Source organism: Oncorhynchus masou, unplaced genomic scaffold, assembly GCF_036934945.1.
Source record: "Oncorhynchus masou masou isolate Uvic2021 unplaced genomic scaffold, UVic_Omas_1.1 unplaced_scaffold_518, whole genome shotgun sequence".
NCBI lineage: Eukaryota > Metazoa > Chordata > Actinopteri > Salmoniformes > Salmonidae > Oncorhynchus > Oncorhynchus masou.
Window position 1 is genome coordinate 426470 of NW_027011585.1, and position 23233 is coordinate 449702.

Genomic DNA, 23233 nt, shown 5'->3' on the forward strand with positions numbered 1-23233 from the left:
TTCAGGCGTAATCCAGCAGGTTGACTCCATCCAGTCAGCTGCTAACTTACTCTCTGTCTCCCCTACAGGTGTCTGTCTGATGTGCACCGTTCTGGTCGACCTGACAGTGTGGCAAACCAGGCCTCAAAAGCAGACCTCATGTGGCAGGTCAAGTACTCCTTGTCGGGATACGATTTGAAGTATCTGGGGGACACGCAACAGGTAACTGAGGCACTACTCTCTTGTGTACGAGTGCTCTTCTTGCAAGGGTTCATTTTCTCTTTTTAATTTGCTTTTATCTTGGTGCGTTTCTTTCTCTTCCTCATCATAGGACGCACACGAGTTACTTGTCGATATGCTGTGCCAGCTGAAGGAGGAGGGCATGATTCTGAAGACACTCGGGATGAACTATACCTGCCCTGTTTCCCAGCTGGAGTTCCAACTTGTGTCGGTGCGCACATGTACCAGGTAAGAGCTCCCATTGGTTGTAATGTATCTACTGAGAACATGATCTTTCTATATATATATATATATATATATATACAGTATATATTAATATTACAAAACACATGGCATAACAGAAACATTGTAGAGACCTGAAACAGACTTGGTGCATTTTTCCTTCTCTTTGTCCTGCTTCTGAAGCTGTGGGCGCGAGTCGTCTACCAGAGAGGACTACAACCACCTCTCATTGGACTTCAGCCCTGAGCGCACCTTGCTGAGCAGCCTGGCACTCACTTTCAAAGTCAGCACTTAGGGCTCAGCCCTGCATGTAGAGACTAACACCCAGGGCAAGCTGCCCACTGCCTCAGAATACGCTATCTTATTATTGTAGTGGTATCATTCAATATGTAATGCTTTTGTTTCTAACCAGAGTGAAAAGGTTGAATTCACATGTGAGGGCTGTAAAGGCCTCCACGCCTCAAAGGTGGAGCAGTTCCACACACTGCCTCTGTGAGTTGTCCCTTTATAACCTCTCATAGTACTAGCAGTGTTTAATGTCCTGAGCCTTTAGGAGTAGTTACCTTCCTGAGCAGGTTGTAGGACTTAGAGGTGTGCACCGCCAAACACATTTCACTCATCTGTTATGTTGTTGACTGGTTTCATTGTCTGTCTGTTCATCTCTCTTCCTCTCTGTTTCTGGGCAGTGTGCTGGTTCTGCATCTGAAGAGGTTTGGAGGACCTGGGGGGTTGGAGAAGCTGGAGGCTCCTCTTTTGTTTCCTTCGGAGCTGAGGCTCTCCACCCTCTGTGGGGACATGGTGCCACACCTGCACAGTGCCAGCCCACAGGCCCTCACCAGCCAGGCCCCCAGCATCCAGGGGTCCATCCCCCAGACCCTCGCCAGCCAAGTCTCCAGCCCACCTGGAGAGACCAAAGACAGCGCCCTCTTCTGTTCAGGTAGGTCATGGCACCATAACACTATTCTTGCTCCAACATCACACAAACCACCCACTCCCAAAACGGTCCAGATGACAGAGAATCTAGCTGCAATTTAAAATGTTTCTCAGACATCTTTAGTGATGTATGGGAGCTGATTTAGTCCAGAGCAATTCAGACAAGTGACCACGTTTTCACAGCTCTTGATATGTATATTTGACCCCTCAGATTCAAATGAGCAGGAACCAGGGAAAGTGTTGCTGACAGCCTCAGTGGTGAGAAGAGAGAGAGAGATAGAGAGAGAGAGTGAACGCAGTGAAAAATAAGTTATGACAGAACACTGAGATAGTTATGAGGAGTACACAATGTAGTAGACCTCCTGTAATAGACTAGTACTGTAGTAGACTGTAGACAGTGTGGTGGACTGTAGAGGAAATGAGAATCCTATGATCACATGTGTTTTCTTACAGAAGCAGAAGCCAGTGCAGTCAGTGAATGGTTACTACCAGCTGACTGGCGTCGTCTCTCATTTGGGAGGCACCGCAACCTCCGGTAAGTAAATACCATCAAACACATTACATTTACATTTACATTTAAGTCATTTAGCAGACGCTCTTATCCAGAGCGACTTACACACACATGCAGATGCACAATACATATGACATCAGCTGAATTCCAAATCACTCCCTTCTCCTTGGATCTCAATTTGCATGTTCACATGTGCCTCTGCCGAATACACAAGCATCCCGAAGCTGAGGGAGTGAAAAGTATCGAGGGTGAAGGCCAGGGATCATCAACCATTTTTTTCTCTAAAATTTGTAGACTGCAAATATACCGTAGGAAGGCCAAACAGATATAATATTTGACTAATTTCAAACCTTGCTTACATTTGTGTACAACCACATATATATCTCTTTATTGTGCGTGGGAATACTTTGAAACAGATTTCCAAAATGAAAATCACTTGGAGCTGATTTGCTGGTGTTTTTACAGTCTTTTAACAATTACGTTTTATTTGGTTAGAAAACATAGGGGGCCAAATAAAATCATCCTTGGGCCAAATTTGTCTTGCGGGCCGCCATTTGTGGAACCCAGTTTTAGGGGATAATTAGACATTTCAACAGCCATTTCGGCCAAGCGAGCAAGGCTTCAGGCTTCAGTGAAGTGTCATCCCAACAAGCACTGCAATATGTTTAGAGTTTGCTCAATTTAATTCAAAAGAATGGAGAGGCATGCCTAATTATATGTTATGTGTATTTGTTTATCTCTGATTTCAAAACTTGACACATGTAACAGATAAAATACCTCCCAAATGAACTGTTTAACTGTTACAAAACACTCTATTACCCACAATAGCCTGACCCTTGACCTCTAGTCTGTCTTCCTTGTTCCACAGGGCACTACATTAGTGACATATTGCATGCCAGTGGAAACTGGTTCTGCTGTAACGACAGCCAGGTGTCAATGTCCAATGAAGCCACTGTGCTGAGGACCAGAGCCCGGAGTGCCTACATGCTCTTCTATATGTCCAGGTACTGCTTACTCTCACCATCTATATTCTTGTGTTGCTATTTATGTGTACGGTTCCTTTCACCCTACAGGGCAATAGAGCGGGAGGCCCCAGCACACAGGGCCTAACAGGGCCACCAGCATCAGCCCCAGCCTAAACAGGGGCAGCACCTGGACCAGCCTCAAAACCCCCAGCCCAGCCTCAACAAAGGCAGCATCTGGACCATTTTCAACACCCCCAGACCAGCCTCAACATGGGAAGAACCAGGCCCAGTCTCAACATGGGCAGCACTGGGCCCAACATCAACACACCCAGCCCAGCCTCAACATGGGAAGAACCAGGCCCAGTCTCAACATGGGCAGAACAAGACCCAGCCCCAACACCCCCAGACCAGCCTCAACATGGGAAGAACCAGGCCCAGTCTCAACATGGGCAGCACTGGGCCCAACATCAACACACCCAGCCCAGCCTCAACATGGGAAGAACCAGGCCCAGTCTCAACATGGGCAGAACAAGACCCAGCCCCAACACCCTCAGACCTGCCTCAACAGGTGCAGCATTCAGCCCAACTTCAATCATGCTGCTCTTCAACACGAGCATGAACATTCTTTCAGTAGCTTATGTCATCAATACCTGCCCTTGTCTTGACTACTTCACCTAATGTATAAAGTATACACACTAAATGTAGTACACATGTAGATGTGGTGGACAGAGAGTGTGATTATTTAGAGGGTATAACATCCCTTCTATTTGGTTTGGTTTGAAATCCTCCTGTTGTGAAATACACTGTGGTGTCTAACCTCTTATTCAGCATGGTCACACCGGATGACCTGCAATATTAATAAAGACAAGCAAATGTAAGAAAATCCCATTTAAGATGATTCTGTTGACCGTTGTAACTCTTTAACTCAGGAAGATTTATGGTCTGGGATTCAGGCCGGTCCTAACAGGAAACGTGACAAAGGGAAGCAGCTGTAATGGAGCCTTCTAACACCCAATCAGGTCTGGAGGAGGAATGTCACATAAAGATTCAGAGGTGCTATGAGTATCTTTTGAAGTTACTCTCCAGTTGTATTTGAATAAATGCAGACATGAAAATGCTGGGCTACGGATGTGACCTTGGTTCTGTGAGTAGAGTAATGGGTCACCAAACGACCTATGGGAACTCCTTCCCTTTCTCGTGATGTGATTGAGATGCTTAATATCAACGATGTTTACAATGACGCCACACCCTTACTGTACCATTGTGACCTGTCACTGTTAAAGGCTGTGTGACGTGACACTCTGTCTTTTCTTATCTCACGTACGCTCCCTTACGTATTTATTTGGACAGTGAAGCTACAACTTTTCATTTGGCTCTATACGCCACCGTTTTGGATTGGAGATCAAATGTTTCATATGGGGTGACTGTACAGAATGTCACCTTTAATTTATTGAATGTTAAATAATGTTGAGTGAGAAAGTTACAGAGGATCATACCCCCAAGACATGCTAACCTCTCACCATTACCAATAATAGGGAAGGTTAGCATTTTATATCATACCCCCAAGACATGCTAACCTCTCACCATTACCAATAATAGGCGAGATTAGCATTTTATATCATACCCACAAGACATGCTAACCTCTCACCATTACCAATAATAGGGAAGGTTAGCATTTTATATCATACCCCCAAGACATGCTAACCTCTCACCATTACCAATAATAGGGGAGGTTAGCATTTTATATCATACCCCCAAGACATGCTAACCTATCACCATTACCAATAATAGGGAAGATTAGTATTTTATATCATACCCCCAAGACATGCTAACCTCTCACCATTACCAATAATAGGGGAGGTTAGCATTTTATATCATACCCCCAAGACATGCTAACCTCTCACCATTACCAATAATAGTGGAGGTCAGCATTTTATATCATACCCCCAAGACATGCTAACCTCTCACCATTACCAATAATAGTGGAGGTTGGCATTTTATATCATACCCCGAAGACATGCTAACCTGGTAATATAATACTCCCACCATGATATGACTCCCACCAGTCTTAGTTTGATAAAATAATACATTATATGACTCCCACCAGCCTTAGTGTGATAATATAATACATGATATGACTCCCACCAGTCTTAGTGTGATAATATAATACATGACTCCCACCAGTCTTAGTGTGATAATATAATACATGACTCCCACCAGCCTTAATGTGATAATATACATAGACTCCTAATGGTAATATCTACTGTATGTGTCACCCCCTGACCTTAGATATCTCTGTTTTCTTTATATTTTGGTTAGTTCAGGGTGTGACTAGGGCGGGTACTCTAGTGTTGCATGTCTAGGCTTTGTATGTCTAGGGTAGTTGTAGGTCTAAGGGTTTTGTATTTCTATGTTGGCCTGATATGGTTCCAAATCAGGGGCAGCTGTTTATCGTTGTCTCTGATTGGGGATCATATTTAGGTCGCCCTGTTTCCCACTTTCTGTTGTTGGATCTTGTCTATGTGTAGTTGCCTGTCAGCACTCGTTTGTATAGCTTCATGTTTCATTTTGTTATTTTGTTCAGTATTCATTCTTTAAATAAAGAAGAATGTACGCATACCAAGCTGCACCTTGGTCAGATCCTTATAACGAACGTGACAGGATGATTACCTACCTAACTGTCTCCTAATGGTAATATCTACTGTATGATTACCTTTATAACTGTCTCCTAATGGTAATATCTACTGTATGATTACCTACCTAACTGACTCCTAATGGTAATATCTACTGTATGATTACCTACCTAACTGACTCCTAATGGTAATATCTACTGTATGATTACCTTTCTAACTGTCTCCTAATGGTAATATCTACTGTATGATTACCTTTCTAACTGACTCCTAATGGTAATATCTACTGTATGATTACCTTTCTAACTGACTCCTAATGGTAATATCTACTGTATGATTACCTTTCTAACTGTCTCCTAATGGTAATATCTACTGTATGATTACCTTTCTAACTGACTCCTAATGGTAATATCTACTGTATGATTACCTTTCTAACTGACTCCTAATGGTAATATCTACTGTATGATTACCTTTCTAACTGTCTCCTAATGGTAATATCTACTGTATGATTACCTTTCTAACTGACTCCTAATGGTAATATCTATTGTATGATTACCTTTCTAACTGTCTCCTAATGGTAATATCTACTGTATGATTACCTTTCTAACTGACTCCTAATGGTAATATCTACTGTATGATTACCTTTCTAACTGACTCCTAATGGTAATATCTACTGTATGATTACCTTTCTAACTGTCTCCTAATGGTAATATCTACTGTATGATTACCTTTCTAACTGACTCCTAATGGTAATATCTACTGTATGATTACCTTTCTGACTGTCTCCTAATGGTAATATCTACTGTATGATTACCTTTCTCTCTGACTCCTAATGGTAATATCTACTGTATTATTACCTTTCTAACTGTCTCCTAATTTTACATTTACATTTAAGTCATTTAGCAGACGCTCTTATCCAGAGCGACTTATGGTAATATCTACTGTATGATTACCTTTCTAACTGTCTCCTAATGGTAATATCTACTGTATAATTACCTTTCTAACTGTCTCCTAATGGTAATATCTACTGTATGATTACCTTTCTAACTGACTCCTAATGGTAATATCTACTGTATGATTACCTTTCTCTCTGACTCCTAATGGTAATATCTACTGTATTATTACCTTTCTAACTGTCTCCTAATGGTAATATCTACTGTATGATTACCTTTCTAACTGTCTCCTAATGGTAATATCTACTGTATAATTACCTTTCTAACTGTCTCCTAATGGTAATATCTACTGTATGATTACCTTTCTAACTGTCTCCTAATGGTAATATCTACTGTATGATTACCTTTCTAACTGACTCCTTTCTCCAAGTTTCTCCATACCTTTTGAAAATGCTGCTCTGTTGTAGAGCAAAGGATTACACATTGAGAAACATAGCCAGTATCTTCATACTCATAAACCCATTGATATACAGTACATACAATGACTTTTGATTTTACTTCTAATGTATCACAGTTTATATCTCACCTATCACAAAACGCTTTGTTATTCAGGATGTTGTAGCTGGTCTCTTTATTCAGGTCGTTGTATCTGGTCTGTTGCTGGTCTCTCTCTTTAGTCAGGTTGTTGTAACTGGTCTCTTTCTTTAGTCGGGTTGTTCTATCTGGTCTGTAGCTGGTCTCTCTCTTCAGTCAGGTTGTTGTATCTGGTCTGTAACTGGTCTCTCACTAGTCAGGTTGTTGTATCTGGTCTGTAGCTGGTCTCACTCTTTAGTCAGGTTGTTGTATCTGGTCTGTAACTGGTCTCCCTCTTTAGTCAAGTTGTTGTATCTGGTCTCTTTAGTCAGGTTGTACAGTAACATATCATCAGGTTGTCAGGTTGTTGTATCTGGTCTGTAACTGGTCTCTCTTCAGTCAGGTTGTTGTATCTGTTCTGTAACTGGTCTCTCTCTTTAATCAGGTTGTTGTATCTGGTCTGTAACTAGTCTCTCTTTAATCAGGTTGTTGTATCTGGTCTGTAGCTGGTCTCTCTCTTCAGTCAGGTTGTTGTATCTGGTCTGTACCTGGTCTCTCTCTTCAGTCAGGTTGTTGTATCTGGACTGTAACTGGTCGCTCTCTTCAGTCAGGTTGTTGTATCTGGTCTGTAACTGGTCTCTCTCTACAGTCAGGTTGTTGTATCTGGTCTGTATCTGGTCTCTCTCTACAGTCAGGTTGTTGTATCTGGTCTGTAACTGGTCTCTCTCTTCAGTCAGGTTGTTGTATCTGGCCTGTAACTGGTCTTTCTCTTCAGTCAGGTTGTTGTATCTGGTCTGTAACTGGTCTCTCTCTACAGTCAGGTTGTTGTATCTCGTCTGTAACTGGTCTCTCTCTACAGTCAGGTTGTTGTATCTGGTCTGTAACTGGTCTCTCTCTACAGTCAGGTTGTTGTATCTGGTCTGTAACTGGTCTCTCTCTACTGTCAGGTTGTTGTATCTGGTCTGTAGCTGGTCTCTCTCTGCAGTTGTGTTTCTCTTATAAAGAGATAAACTCTGGAACAAGTTTTTCCTTTTATCCTCAGAATCTTTGATGACTCTGTTATCTACAAAGTATAAGCTCCCAGTTACTAGGTAAAACGTCAGGTAAATAGGCTTAGTAACCTGCACTTCTTACAACTATGTGATAATCAATTAACGTGGACACAAACTCACAGTAGACAAACAGGCCTGTGATCCCAGCCAGTAGAACACACAGCAGCCCCAGAAACACTGCAGCAACTCGGAAGGGACTCTTCCCTAAGCTATCAGGCTCTGTGGAAACAAACAAGAGACTTTTACCTTGTTACATTGAGAGAGAGAGAGTGTTTGTGTGTGTGTGTGTGTGTGTGTGTGTGTGTGTGTGTGTGTGTGTGTGTGTGTGTGTGTGTGTGTGTGTGTGTGTGTGTGTGTGTGTGTGTGTGTGTGTGTGTGTGTGTGTGTGTGTGTGTGTTTATGTGTGTCACTTGAGTGCTGGTCTCCTGGTCCATTATTAGGAGCAGTCTCTCTCTCATCTCTCTTGGTGCTGGTCTCACCATCTCTCAGGGTGTCTGCACTGATGTAGATATCCACAATCTTCTCCTCCATCTCACCTCTGTCAAACTTGACCTTCTTGTTCATGTCTGGTTAAGCATGTATGACCTTTGACATCTTTAACAATGCCTGGTCTTTATTTCTATGTAGGTCTCCTATAAATTAACTATCTGCTTCTAGAATTAATGTGGTGGTCTTCCAACATGGCCACCAGGAGGCGTCATACGTCAACTACAAGCCCTCTATATGTTAAGTCTCTGCTTCTAGTGATATCTTTGTCTCTGAGTCATCTGTGTGTCTCTGTCTGTGTGACTACTGTAGGTGTTAACTCTAGGGAAGTATCAACAAAATGACGTGGGTAGTTGTAGCTATGCTAATACAACAAAATAGAACAAGTTTACATACTGTGTCTGTGCTTGTGTGCATGTGCGCGTGTGTGTGTGTGTGTGAGAGAGATTGTTACAGTGGTTATTGGTAAACCATTTTCTGCAGCACAATATAAATCTTTCCATGTCTCTACATGGTCATCTTGTCCAGAGTATATCTCAACACAGTCCTCCTGCCCAGGGAATGGGACTTGCTATTTGTGATGATGGACAGGACACTATCATACCAGGAAGATATAGATCATAGAGTGGAAGTGGAGAACAAAGACTAGCTGTTAACATATATTAAATATCATATGTAACAGCCCCAAGATAATTCAGGGAGTTTCCAGAACTCCTCCTTCCTTTCACCTTTCTGCTGATTTGGACCCTCTGTTTACTCCGAAATATACATCAACATGTTCAGGAGGTCCAGGACTACAAACATGGGTCATTATAATGTCCAGACAATAGATCTTTCACCACAAGATGACACCAAGTGGATATTGATCAGCCTGATTGGTTGAGGAGTTTTTGAGTGACAGCTGGTTGAACCACTGGAAATATCCACTTCCCCTCCCTCTTTTGGGACCATATAGGGGACAACATGAGCATTTGATGTTGTGCTTATATGTAACTTGACAACAAAGACTGACTGTCAAAGAATTTTTCTCACCTTTATTTAACCAGGTAGGCAAGTTGAGTTCTCATTTACAATTGCGAGCATGCATTTAGTTTTACTTGTATTTAAGAGCAATTGGAGGCCACGGAAGGAGAGTTGTATGGCATTGAAGCTTGCCTGGAGAGTTGTTAAAAGAAGGGCCAGAAGTATACAGAATGGTGTCGTCTGCGTAGAGGTGGATCAGAGACTCACCAGCAGCAAGAGCAACCTCATTGATGTATACAGAGAAGATAGTCGGTCCAAGAATTGAACCCTGTGGAACCCCCATAGAGACTGCCAGAGGTCCGGACAGCAGACCCTCCAATTTGACACACCAGACTCTATCAGAGAAGTAGTTGGTTGAGTTGAGTTTATTTTTTATTTTTACAGGGACAGTGCACATTAATCAACGTTTCAGTAAAAGTGCCGGTTTTAGCCAGCCGGCTAATTTTCAACCGCAGTCCCTGGGCGCAGCCCGCAGTCCCTGGGCAGGTTATTAAAAACAATTACAATATAGACAATAGCAACATAAAACAACAAGACATAGCAACATAGGACAAGCAAGACGTAGCTAACAGACAGAGCAACATAGAGCAAAAAGCAGCAAGACAAAATTCATAAAAGCAACAAAGTGTTTCCACACCTCACAAGCTACAGACAACAGACAACATGGAAAGCGGCAACACACAGCTAGGGACCATGTTCACAAATCTGATTGACCTTTAGCCATGTCTTCAAGCATTTTGTGAAAGTGTGATATGTGGTGCAGTTATGTGTGTCTGATGGCAGTGTATTCCAGACATGGGAAGCTCTCACAGAGAATACAGATTTACTAAAGGTGCTTTTCCTTAGGGGAACTATACAGTCACCTCTCATGGCAGACCTTGTGGATCTGCTGCCATATGTCTGGGTTTTCTGTTTAACAAAAATATTGAGTGGAGGGGGAGCCAGGCCATTAAGGATCTTGAATACAAGACATGCGTCGGTGTATTGCACAAGATTTTCCCAACTCAAGAGCTCATGCTTTCTAAGGATGTGACAATGATGATGGCTATTGGGCTTCCTATCAAGCACTTTGAGAGCCTGTTTGTAGACAGACTGAATAGGTTTTAATGTTGTACAGCAAGCTTGGGCCCAACTAGTCAAGCGGTATGTTAAGTGGGGGAGTATCACAGAGTTGAAGTACAGTTTTGCTACCTCTGTAGTCAAACAATTTTGTATAAATCGGAAATTAGCTAGGTTGAATTTAGTTATTTGAAATACCTTTTTCACATGCTTTTTAAAAGAGAGGTTGGAATCAAGTATGATGTCAAGGTACTTAAAATCGGATACCACCTGGAGCATCTCCCCTGACACATAGACATCTGGCTCAGTAGCATCTGTCGCCCTCTTTGTGAAGAACATGCAAACAGTTTTTTTTCACATTGAGATGCAAACATGAGTCACTGAGCCACTTTGTAACCTGGACCATTACAGTAGTAAGTTCTTGTGCAGCTTGTTGTTTGCTCTTTGCATGCACATATATCACTGTATCATCTGCATACATTTGAACTTCAGACCCAGTACAGACAGAAGGCAGATCATTAATGTACAGGCTGAACAGGAGGGGCCCCAGTATTGACCCTTGGGTTGACCCGTGTTATTATAGCAGTAGTATATTACCTTGGGTTGGTCAGTGTTATTATAATAGTAGTATATTACCTTGGGTTGGTCAGTGTTATTATAATAGTAGTGTATTACCTTGGGTTGGTCAGTGTTATTATAATAGTAGTATATTACCTTGGGTTGGTCAGTGTTATTATAATAGTAGGGTATTACCTTGGGTTGGTCAGTGTTATTATAATAGTAGTGTATTACCTTGGGTTGGTCAGTGTTATTATAACAGTAGTATATTACCTTGGGTTGGTCAGTGTTATTATAATATTAGTGTATTACCTTGGGTTGGTCAGTGTTATTATAATAGTAGTATATTACCTTGGGTTGGTCAGTGTTATTATAATAGTAGTGTATTACCTTGGGTTGGTCAGTGTTATTATAGCAGTAGTATATTACCTTGGGTTGGTCAGTGTTATTATAATAGTATTGTTTTACCTTTGGTTGGTCAGTGTTATTATAGCAGTAGTATATTACCTTGGGTTGGTCAGTGTTATTATAATAGTAGTATATTACCTTGGGTTGGTCAGTGTTATTATAGCAGTAGTATATTACCTTGGGTTGGTCAGTGTTATTATAATAGTAGTGTATTACCTTGGGGTGGTCAGTGTTATTAGAGCAGTAGTATATTACCTTGGGTTGGTCAGTGTTATTATAGCAGTAGTATATTACCTTGGGTTGGTCAGTGTTATTATAGCAGTAGTATATTACCTTGGGTTGGTCAGTGTTATTATAATAGTAGTGTATTACCTTGGGTTGGTCAGTGTTATTATAGCAGTAGTATATTACCTTGGGTTGGTCAGTGTTATTATAATAGTAGTGTATTACCTTGGGTTGGTCAGTGTTATTATAGCAGTAGTATATTACCTTGGGTTGGTCAGTGTTATTATAATAGTAGTATATTACCTTGGGTTGGTCAGTGTTATTATAATAGTAGTGTATTACCTTGGGTTGGTCAGTGTTATTACAGCAGTAGTATATTACCTTGGGTTGGTCAGTGGGGTGCTGTCCACCCATCTCCAGGTCCCCTCAGTAACAGAAACTCCTGTTGTTGAGAAAGATAAATATTTATGCGCATATGTTTGATCATATTTACCGCCTGCACACCCAGAGCTTCTCCCCCCCTCCACCCCCTCTCTCTCTCTCTCTCTCTCACTCACTCACTCACTCACTCACTCACTCACTCACTCACTCACTCACTCACTCACTCACTCACTCACTCACTCACTCACTCACCTGTTCCTTATCACTGTTTATGATCACCAGGTCTGCTCCTCTCTCCAGACAGTCCTCTCTGCTCCCCTTCCAGGTTTTAGTCTCAGTAGACAGGAAGTACCAACTGGATTCAAACTTCTGCCAGCATTCAGGACAGGTTTGTTCTACAAGATGAAATCATGAATTTCCTTCATCTTTACACACTGTATAAAATAATACAGACACACGATAAAGTGTGTGCGAATAATGGAAATGTAATACTGTAGGTTTACTCACTGAGATTGGAAAGCCTCTCGCTAAGAAAAACTTTCTCAGTCTGTAGCTGGTCTCTCTCTTTAGTCAAGTTGTTGTAACGGGTCTGTAGTTGGTCTCTCTCTTTAGTCAGGGTGTTGTAACTGGTCTGTAGCTGGTCTCTCTCTTTAGTCAGAAGGCTGTTGCTGTCCTGTAGCTGGTCTATCTCTGTTGAGTCGTGATGATCAGTGACTCCATCTGTAAAAGGGAAAGTTAATCAAACATGTAACTAAAACACCATTAATGAGTAAGTATAATTTAGTAGGCTACTTAAGTCTCAGTAAAAACATACTAAACTTACAGTAGACAGACAGGCCTATGATCCCAGCCAGTAGGAGAACACACAGCAGCCCCAGACACACTGCAGCAACTCCAGAGGGTCTCTCCCACCACTGAACATATACTGAATCACAAATGATTAAAGATCTTCTTTTTTGTTTCCACTTGGTCAGACGAAGCTGTAACTGGACAGTAGCATATTACTGACTGAAACTGCAGTTAGATTAGGTTTTTATTCTAAGACAAATAAAAATGTTTAATTATATTCTTAACATATATGTGTAGACATACTGTTTAATACAATCGATACTTGTGTACTAAAAACATGAATGTGTTTTTGCAGAGCAAACAACCATGCAGACAACCATCCATGGAGATCGGTGGACAAAGGGCTGGACAACGGGCCACTCCGTAAAAACACATGGTTCCCATGAAAGCGGTTGGTTTTGCTACATTCTTAAAACATGTTTCATTATGCAGAATTTGTGTGTTGGAGTCACTTTTCATTCTTAATTGATCTACCATTTCTATCAAAGGACACCACAATCGATGGGGACGCAGAGCAGTACCATTCTGCTCATCTGATGAAGGTGCACGTGAATCAGTATCACTCATTATTTGCAGAAACAGATACTTGTATTTTTTATTTAACTAGGCAAGTCATTTAAGAACAAATTCTTATTTACAATGATGTCCTAGGAACAGTGGGTTAACTGCCTTGTTCAGGGGCAGAACAACAGATTTTTACCTTGTCAGCTCAGGGAATTGATTCAACAACCTTCCGGTTACTGGCCCAATGCTCTAACCACTAGACGACATGCCGCCCCAACTGGGATGGATCCCGAGGCAAATGTGGCTGACCAGTGAACCTCCAGGTGTTCATCATTAATACTGTGACCAAGACTGATGCAACCCGAAAAAACATTCAAGACAGATTTAATGAGTACTTGAGGTCACTGAGAAAGTCTTGACATGGCCTGCTCTCCCTTATGTAAGGAATTAAGCATCTTTGCCATGTTTACTATCTACTGTGGGCTATGTTTACTTGTCAGACTGCACAGTAGCTTAAATAAATTTGTACATTCTCAAATAGTAAACAAAAAAAAAAAAAACCAATAACATGTTTCAACCATGGTGTTTTTCTGGTTGATGGACAATATTAAGTACAGTCAAATGCATTTGTGAATTAAATCACTTTATTGTTTAATTAATGAAGGCTCCTTTCTCTTTTATGTGCTGGAGTTATTTTAAGAATAAAGTAGGCTAGTGAAGGCAACAAATTGTTGCTTAATGGAACTCCCAATGTCATCCAATTGTTACAATAGGATTTGAAGCAAAAGCCTACCCACGTATGATCAACTATTTCAGCACCTTTTTGTCCTGCTCTGAGAAAAGCAAGACAACTTAATAAACATATACATTTTTAAAAAGTAATTCAAAAATATATATTTATATTGTACCACTGTAGATGTTGCAGGCAGTAGGAGATGAGTCCTATTGTAAAGTGTAGCCTAAAGGCCAAAATGGGCAAACTTCAATGTATTCAATGCTTAAGTAGTCTAAAACCAGATTTGCCCAACCCCTACAAATATATTAATTTATTATTATCCCTGCATTATCATTGTATAAAAGCCCATTAGATATTAATTTAGAATCCTCTAAATGTAATTAGATCTACTATTGAAAATTGTTGATCTGAATTGATCTGCAAGTATTTTCAGTTTCAGTTTCCGGTAAACTCTTTGTTTCCTTTCATGTGTCCAACCAATTATTATCGGATTATTCACCATGGCAACCAGTGAAATGTGTTTCTGAGTTAGGTTGGCTTGTTTTTAGAATTCACAACAAAATGCCTCCAGCTGTCCATCACCACTGTAAATATAACGAGTGGTTATAGAGGGTGAGCGTGTATGTGTGTGTTTGTGCGAGAGAGAATCGAAACACACACAGTAACGTGTGTAAATGAGTTCCGAGAGCAGATCTGTTATCCAACGATTAGTTTCATGTTAAAAACGGCCAAATGTTTCTCAAAGATGCTCTCTGGTGGTCAAACTAGCTCTAACAAGCGTTAATGGCAACAACGTCTGACACTTAAATAATAAATAATGTGACATAGAATTCTGCGGCAGCCAGCAAGTTGTGCTGCAATGTGATGCAACTTTTTAAGAAAGAACCACTGGAGGAGTTGGTAAGACAGCACTAAACAGACCTGGGACTCTAGCTAGTAGGAGTTGGCAAGACAGCACTAAACAGACCTGGGACTCTAGCTAGTAGGAGTTGGCAAGACAGCACTAAACAGACCTGGGACTCTAGCTAGTAGGAGTTGGCAAGACAGCACTAAACAGACCTGAGACTCTAGCTAGTAGGAGTTGGCAAGACAGCACTAAACAGACCTGGGACTCTAGCTAGTAGGAGTTGGCAAGACAGCACTAAACAGACCTGGGACTCTAGCTAGTAGGAGTTGGCAAGACAGCACTAAACAGACCTGGGACTCTAGCTAGTAGGAGTTGGCAAGACAGCACTAAACAGACCTGGGACTCTAGCTAGTAGGAGTTGGCAAGACAGCACTAAACAGACCTGAGACTCTAGCTAGTAGGAGTTGGCAAGACAGCACTAAACAGACCTGAGACAGAGCTGCCCTAAGGGCAAGATTGAATACGGATAACTGTCCCAAACCAATCTGGATTGTTGTTTGAGGTTTAGGCTAAATCTCTACCACCTGTTCACATTCTTTTAACCAACCCTTTGTCCATCTGCTGGTGAATAAGAGAAAAAACATTTAAATTTAAATAAACCGATAACCAAACCACAACATGGAAGCTATCAAAAAACTTGTAAGATGAAGATCAAGGCACTTAAAATGCCTTTATTGTGGTCATACGTTTAATGAAACAACATACAAAAAATGAATGTAAAAAAAGAAACAAGAATACAATGGAGCATATTATCTACAATATTGTATGTATACTGCATAACTTTGCTCTTCAATAAAACATATTTGTTCATTGAACAATATATTTTAAAATGTAATAGATTGGGTTGCCAAATGGTGGTGTCATACATGACCGATGACATCACAATGGTCTTAAAGCCAATTTGAACAATGGGTTAATGAGGAAATGTATCAGTCTTCATTGGTTATCGACATGGCTTGTTTCTGCTGGTGCAAAAAGGTATGAAATCAGGTCATTTAATCAATTAACAACTACTATCATTCTGGAGTAGTATTTTTCTCTTAAACCTAGTGGGAAGAGTAAAAGTAAAATGACATTCTGATTGACGAATACGTAAAAAGTGAAGTTCGGCTATTGCAAATGTCACTCAATGTAACCTGTCTATACTGTGTTATTTGAGGTTTAGGATAGATTCCTATGATTCTCCATTTAGGCCATCCTCTTCCTACTCTTATGACCCCCCTCTTCCATTGGCTGGGGATCTGGGGGGAAGTATTTAGCACTATCACATTTTCTTGTCAACAGAAAAAACGTCAGAAAGCAAATTCAGTTGATGTGGAGCAGAAGACAAGAAAGAAGAAGGAGAGGGGCACTTCATCCCCCTCTCCAATTCCATCTGACCGTTCTGAACGGAATGGCTCCGCTACCTCTGACCCCTCACCCTCTGACCAACTCTCCTCCCTCCATCCACCTCCCTCTCCTGTTAAATGTGCCTCTCAGCCTTGCTCTCCTGCTGAACAACCCTCTGTACCCCGGTCACCTGCCAAAAACCCTTCCCCAGTGAAATCCTGTCCAGTGGTGTCCCACCCTTGTTCTCCCTCTCCTACCAACCCTCTGGACCGTCATGGAGACACCAGTCAGGAGGGCACAACAGTCAGGTAATCCAAACATGAAGTACAGTGCCATCCGAGAGTCTCATTGGAGAGTTGGGTTTGGTGCTACCGGACCAAGGCCAGTGTTAATCAACAGTATGAGTGCTAATCTAGGATCAGGTCCTCTCTGTCCATAATAATCTGATTCATTGATCTATGATCTAAAATGCAAAACTGGTCCTAGATCAGACTTCAAGTCGGAGACCCTTGATAAACACAGTCCCAGACAGTTATTTTCCTGAAACTGTAGTTTGAGCCTCTTCTGTCTACATCTAGTGGATAAAGAGAGTACTAACCTATTGGCCTGGTCTACTTGGTACACTGCATTTATATGGACAGCAGTACATGCATAACTACTCAGCTGTGTTTATAGTAGAGTACAGTATTTAATAGAGAGACTGTGTAGAGTGATAATATCTGTGTTGGAGGCGTTAGACCTGTTTCTCTCCTTCCTCCAGACCTCTGTCTCTTCAGGAACACTCAAGTCCAATGCCCCAGAGACCAGTCTCAGCCACCAGAAGCATGACTCTTCCCAGGGCCAGCTCAGCCACCAGAAGCATGACTCTTCCCAGTGCCAGCTCAGCCACCAGAAGCATGACTCTTCCCAGGGCCAGCTCAGCCACCAGAAGCATGACTCTTCCCAGGGCCAGCTCAGCCACCAGAAGCATGACTCTTCCCAGGGCCTGCTCAGCCACCAGAAGCATGACTCTTCCCAGGGCCAGCTCAGCCACCAGAGGGCCAGAAGAGACCCAGGGGGCCAGAGGAGAACGGGTGGCACTGGTCAACATGGAACTTCTTGGGTAAACCACAATACACTGCAAATGCATTGAATATAAGTTCTTTATTGTTTAGAGATCAGTGTCTGATATACTATGGGGATAGGGCTTACTATCGAGCATGTCCGTTTTAATAGATATTTATAAACCCATGAATTATGTCAATCTTGGTCTAAAGGACATCCACTTCTTTGTGTTAAATATAATGTATCCCGTATCCCTTGCCATTATCATCACTTTATAGAGATATGAAGGTTATGATTCATCTCTATGTGTGTACTGATGACTGCTTCTTCTTCACAGGTTGCCTAACATTGGCAACACTTGCTTCCTTAACGCCACCCTGCAATGCCTCCTGGTCCTGCCATCATTCTCAAAGGAAATCCTGAACCAGGAACAACTCTGGAGCTCCTCCCCCTTCTCCAACCTGCTCAGGTAAGGGAAGGCTCAAAAGCAGACACTCACCCCACACACCCATTAATTGTGGTCATAAATTATAGAAGGGACACTCTTTTCACGCCACTTCTACAGAAAGGGATTGTCGTAGCAGGTTAAGATAGCACTTTCACTAATCCTAACCCTTTTCCTAACCTTAACCACTTCATATTTTGCTGTGTATTGTATTTATGGTTTATTTTCCAGTTTATTTTTGTTTTTGGAATCTTCATAACCAAGAGGAACAACAATGACACACTGATTATGATGTAGGCATTTTGTAGGCCAATTTGGAAAGTGTAGAATGACTACATGACCCATAATGCTCATTGACTGAACATTCCACCTTACCGTGGGAAATTTGGTAGTTTTTTAAAATGCTCTGGAATTGAGAGCAGTATCCAAACCAAATATCTTAGGAGAATAAACAATACTTTTTTGTTGTTTGGCTTCATTGTCCGTCCTCAAAGGTGAAATTGCATCAAATCGAATGAAACATTTCTAATGATGGGGTGCCACTAGATAAAACATATTTGTATTTACTCATCTGCCTCTTCAGGCGTAAGCCAGTAGGTTGACTCCATCCAGTCAGCTGCTAACTTACTCTCTGTCTCCCCTACAGGTGTCTGTCTGATGTGCACCGTTCGGGTCGACCTGACAGTGTGGCAAACCAGGCCTCAAAAGCAGACCTCATGTGGAAGGTCAAGTACTCCTTGTCGGGATACGATTTGAAGTATCTGGGGGACACGCAACAGGTAACTGAGGCACTACTCTCTTGTGTACGAGTGCTCTGCTTGCAAGGGTTCATTTTCTCTTTTTAATTTGCTTTTATCTTGGTGTGTTTCTTTCTCTTCCTCATCATAGGACGCACACGAGTTACTTGTGGATATGCTGTGCCAGCTGAAGGAGGAGGGCATGATTCTGAAGACACTCGGGATGAACTATACCTGCCCTGTTTCCCAGCTGGAGTTCCAACTTGTGTCGGTGCGCACATGTACCAGGTAAGAGCTCCCATTTGTTGTAATGTATCTACTGAGAACATTCTCTTTCTATATATATATATATATATATATATACAGTATATATTAATATTACAAAACACATGGCATAACAGAAACATTGCAGAGACCTGAAACAGAAATAGACTTGTTGCATTTTTCTTCTCTTTGTCCTGCTTCTGAAGCTGTGGGCGCGAGTCGTCTACCAGAGAGGACTACAACCACCTCTCATTGGACTTCAGCCCTGAGCGCACCTTGCTGAGCAGCCTGGCACTCACTTTCAAAGTCAGCACTTAGGGCTCAGCCCTGCATGTAGAGACTAACACCCAGGGCAAGCTGCCCACTGCCTCAGAATACGCTATCTTATTATTGTAGTGGTATCATTCAATATGTAATGCTTTTGTTTCTAACCAGAGTGAAAAGGTTGAATTCACATGTGAGGGCTGTAAAGGCCTCCACGCCTCAAAGGTGGAGCAGTTCCACACACTGCCTCTGTGAGTTGTCCCTTTATAACCTCTCATAGTACTAGCAGTGTTTAATGTCCTGAGCCTTTAGGAGTAGTTACCTTCCTGAGCAGGTTGTAGGACTTAGAGGTGTGCACCGCCAAACACATTTCACTCATCTGTTATGTTGTTGACTGGTTTCATTGTCTGTCTGTTCATCTCTCTTCCTCTCTGTTTCTGGGCAGTGTGCTGGTTCTGCATCTGAAGAGGTTTGGAGGACCTGGGGGGTTGGAGAAGCTGGAGGCTCCTCTTTTGTTTCCTTCGGAGCTGAGGCTCTCCACCCTCTGTGGGGACATGGTGCCACACCTGCACAGTGCCAGCCCACAGGCCCTCACCAGCCAGGCCCCCAGCATCCAGGGGTCCATCCCCCAGACCCTCGCCAGCCAAGTCTCCAGCCCACCTGGAGAGACCAAAGACAGCGCCCTCTTCTGTTCAGGTAGGTCATGGCACCATAACACTATTCTTGCTCCAACATCACACAAACCACCCACTCCCAAAACGGTCCAGATGACAGAGAATCTAGCTGCAATTTAAAATGTTTCTAAGACATCTTTAGTGATGTATGGGAGCTGATTTAGTCCAGAGCAATTCAGACAAGTGACCACGTTTTCACAGCTCTTGATATGTATATTTGACCCCTCAGATTCAAATGAGCAGGAACCAGGGAAAGTGTTGCTGACAGCCTCAGTGGTGAGAAGAGAGAGAGAGATAGAGAGAGAGAGTGAACGCAGTGAAAAATAAGTTATGACAGAACACTGAGATAGTTATGAGGAGTACACAATGTAGTAGACCTCCTGTAATAGACTAGTACTGTAGTAGACTGTAGACAGTGTGGTGGACTGTAGAGGAAATGAGAATCCTATGATCACATGTGTTTTCTGACAGAAGCAGAAGCCAGTGCAGTCAGTGAATGGTTACTACCAGCTGACTGGCGTCGTCTCTCATTTGGGAGGCTCCGCAAACTCCGGTAAGTAAATACCATCAAACACACACATGCAGATGCACAATACATATGACATCAGCTGAATTCCAAATCACTCCCTTCTCCTTGGATCTCAATTTGCATGTTCACATGTGCCTCTGCCGAATACACAAGCATCCCGAAGCTGAGGGAGTGAAAAGTATCGAGGGTGAAGGCCAGGGATCATCAACCATTTTTTTCTCTAAAATTTGTAGACTGCAAATATACCGTAGGAAGGCCAAACAGATATAATATTTGACTAATTTCAAACCTTGCTTACATTTGTGTACAACCACATATATATCTCTTTATTGTGCGTGGGAATACTTTGAAACAGATTTCCAAAATGAAAATCACTTGGAGCTGATTTGCTGGTGTTTTTACAGTCTTTTAACAATTACGTTTTATTTGGTTAGAAAACATAGGGGGCCAAATAAAATCATCCTTGGGCCAAATTTGTCCCGCGGGCCGCCATTTGTGGAACCCAGTTTTAGGGGATAATTAGACATTTCAACAGCCATTTCGGCCAAGCGAGCAAGGCTTCAGGCTTCAGTGAAGTGTCATCCCAACAAGCACTGCAATATGTTTAGAGTTTGCTCAATTTAATTCAAAAGAATGGAGAGGCATGCCTAATTATATGTTATGTGTATTTGTTTATCTCTGATTTCAAAACTTGACACATGTAACAGATAAAATACCTCCCAAATGAACTGTTTAACTGTTACAAAACACTCTATTACCCACAATAGCCTGACCCTTGACCTCTAGTCTGTCTTCCTTGTTCCACAGGGCACTACATTAGTGACATATTGCATGCCAGTGGAAACTGGTTCTGCTGTAACGACAGCCAGGTGTCAATGTCCAATGAAGCCACTGTGCTGAGGACCAGAGCCCGGAGTGCCTACATGCTCTTCTATATGTTCAGGTACTGCTCACTCTCACCATCTATATTCTTGTGTTGCTATTTATGTGTACGGTTCCTTTCACCCTACAGGGCAAGAGAGCGGGAGGCCCCAGCACACAGGGCCTAACAGGGCCACCAGCATCAGCCCCAGCCTAAACAGGGGCAGCACCTGGACCAGCACTCAGACCTGACTCAACAGGGGTAGTACCAGGCCCAGCCTCAAACCCCCAGCCCAGCCTCAACAGGGGTAGTACCAGGCCCAGTCTCAAAACCCCCAGCCCAGCCTCAACCCTCACACACCTGCCTCGAAAGGGGTAGCATTTGGCCCAACATCAAAAACCCCGAGCCCAGCCATAACAGGGGCAGCACTGGGCCCAACATCATCACACCCAGCCCAGCCTCAACATGGGAAGAACCAGGCCCAGTCTCAACATGGGCAGAACATGACCCAGCCCCAACACCCTCAGACCTGCCTCAACAGGTGCAGCATTCAGCCCAACTTCAATCATGCTGCTCTTCAACACTAGCATGAACATTCTTTCAGTAGCTTATGTCATCAATACCTGCCCTTGTCTTGACTACTTCACCTAATGTATAAAGTATACACACTAAATGTAGTACACATGTAGATGTGGTGGACAGAGAGTGTGATTATTTAGAGGGTATAACTTCCCTTCTATTTGGTTTGGTTTGAAATCCTCCTGTTGTGAAATACACTGTGGTGTCTAACCTCTTATTCAGCATGGTCACACCGGATGACCTGCAATATTAATAAAGACAAGCAAATGTAAGAAAATCCCATTTAAGATGATTCTGTTGACCGTTGTAACTCTTTAACTCAGGAAGATTTATGGTCTGGGATTCAGGCCGGTCCTAACAGGAAACGTGACAAAGGGAAGCAGCTGTAATGGAGCCTTCTAACACCAATCAGGTCTGGAGGAGGAATGTCACATAAAGATTCAGAGGTGCTATGAGTATCTTTTGAAGTTACTCTCCAGTTGTATTCCATTTGAATAAATACAGACATGAAAATGCTGGGCTACGGATGTGACCTTGGTTCTGTGAGTAGAGTAACGGGTCACCAAACGACCTATGGGAACTCCTTCCCTTTATCGTGATGTGATTGAGATGCTTAATATCAACGATGTTTACAATGACGCCACACCCTTACTGTACCATTGTGACCTGTCACTATTAAAGGCTGTGTGACGTGACACTCTGTCTTTTCTTATCTCACGTACACTCCCTTACGTATTTATTTGGACAGTGAAGCTACAACTTTTCATTTGGCTCTATACGCCAGCGTTTTGGATTGGAGATCAAATGTTTCATATGGGGTGACTGTACAGAATGTCACCTTTAATTTACTGAATAGTAAATAATGTTGAGTGAGAAAGTTACAGAGGATCACACACCCAAGACATGCTAACCTCTCACCATTACCAATAATAGGGAAGGTTAGCATTTTATATCATACCCCCAAGACATGCTAACCTCTCACCATTACCAATAATAGGGGAGGTTAGCATTCTATATCATACCCCCAAGACATGCTAACCTCTCACCATTACCAATAATAGGGAAGGTTAGCATTCTATATCATACCCCCAAGACATGCTAACCTTTCACCATTACCAATAATAGGGAAGGTTAGCATTTTATATCATACCCCCAAGACATGCTAACCTCTCACCATTACGAATAATAGGGGAGGTTAGCATTCTATATCATACCCCCAAGACATGCTAACCTCTCACCATTACCAATAATAGGGAAGGTTAGCATTTTATATCATACCCCCAAGACATGCTAACCTCTCACCATTACCAATAATAGGGAAGGTTAGCATTTTATATCATACCCACAAGACATGCTAACCTCTCACCATTAC

The 23233-nt window shown here is 42.2% G+C and overlaps 2 protein-coding genes across 3 annotated transcripts; both read left to right on the forward strand.

Annotated features, from left to right (window-relative positions):
* The first annotated feature begins 325 nt into the window (after positions 1 to 325).
* On the forward strand, positions 326 to 4111 carry LOC135535800 (ubiquitin carboxyl-terminal hydrolase 37-like). 2 transcript variants are annotated; one of them, XR_010454886.1, is made up of 7 exons: positions 326 to 447; positions 625 to 724; positions 854 to 933; positions 1128 to 1378; positions 1828 to 1909; positions 2754 to 2889; positions 2959 to 4111. XR_010454886.1 is itself a non-coding variant. In XM_064962229.1 (6 exons), the coding sequence occupies exons 1-6, from the start codon at positions 335 to 337 to the stop codon at positions 2764 to 2766; spliced, it is 639 nt and encodes a 212-aa protein (XP_064818301.1). In that variant the 5' UTR covers positions 326 to 334; the 3' UTR covers positions 2767 to 4111. The 2 variants fall into 2 exon arrangements, 1 of the variants encoding a protein (XP_064818301.1); XM_064962229.1 differs by having other exon boundaries at positions 2754 to 4111.
* A 13356-nt stretch (positions 4112 to 17467) lies between these two features.
* Positions 17468 to 22573, forward strand: LOC135535816 (ubiquitin carboxyl-terminal hydrolase 37-like). Its single transcript, XM_064962246.1, has 9 exons — positions 17468 to 17565; positions 17845 to 17976; positions 18599 to 18731; positions 18841 to 18977; positions 19160 to 19259; positions 19389 to 19468; positions 19663 to 19913; positions 20363 to 20444; positions 21433 to 22573. The coding sequence occupies exons 1-9, from the start codon at positions 17468 to 17470 to the stop codon at positions 21467 to 21469; spliced, it is 1050 nt and encodes a 349-aa protein (XP_064818318.1). The 3' UTR covers positions 21470 to 22573.
* The last annotated feature ends 660 nt before the right edge of the window (positions 22574 to 23233 follow it).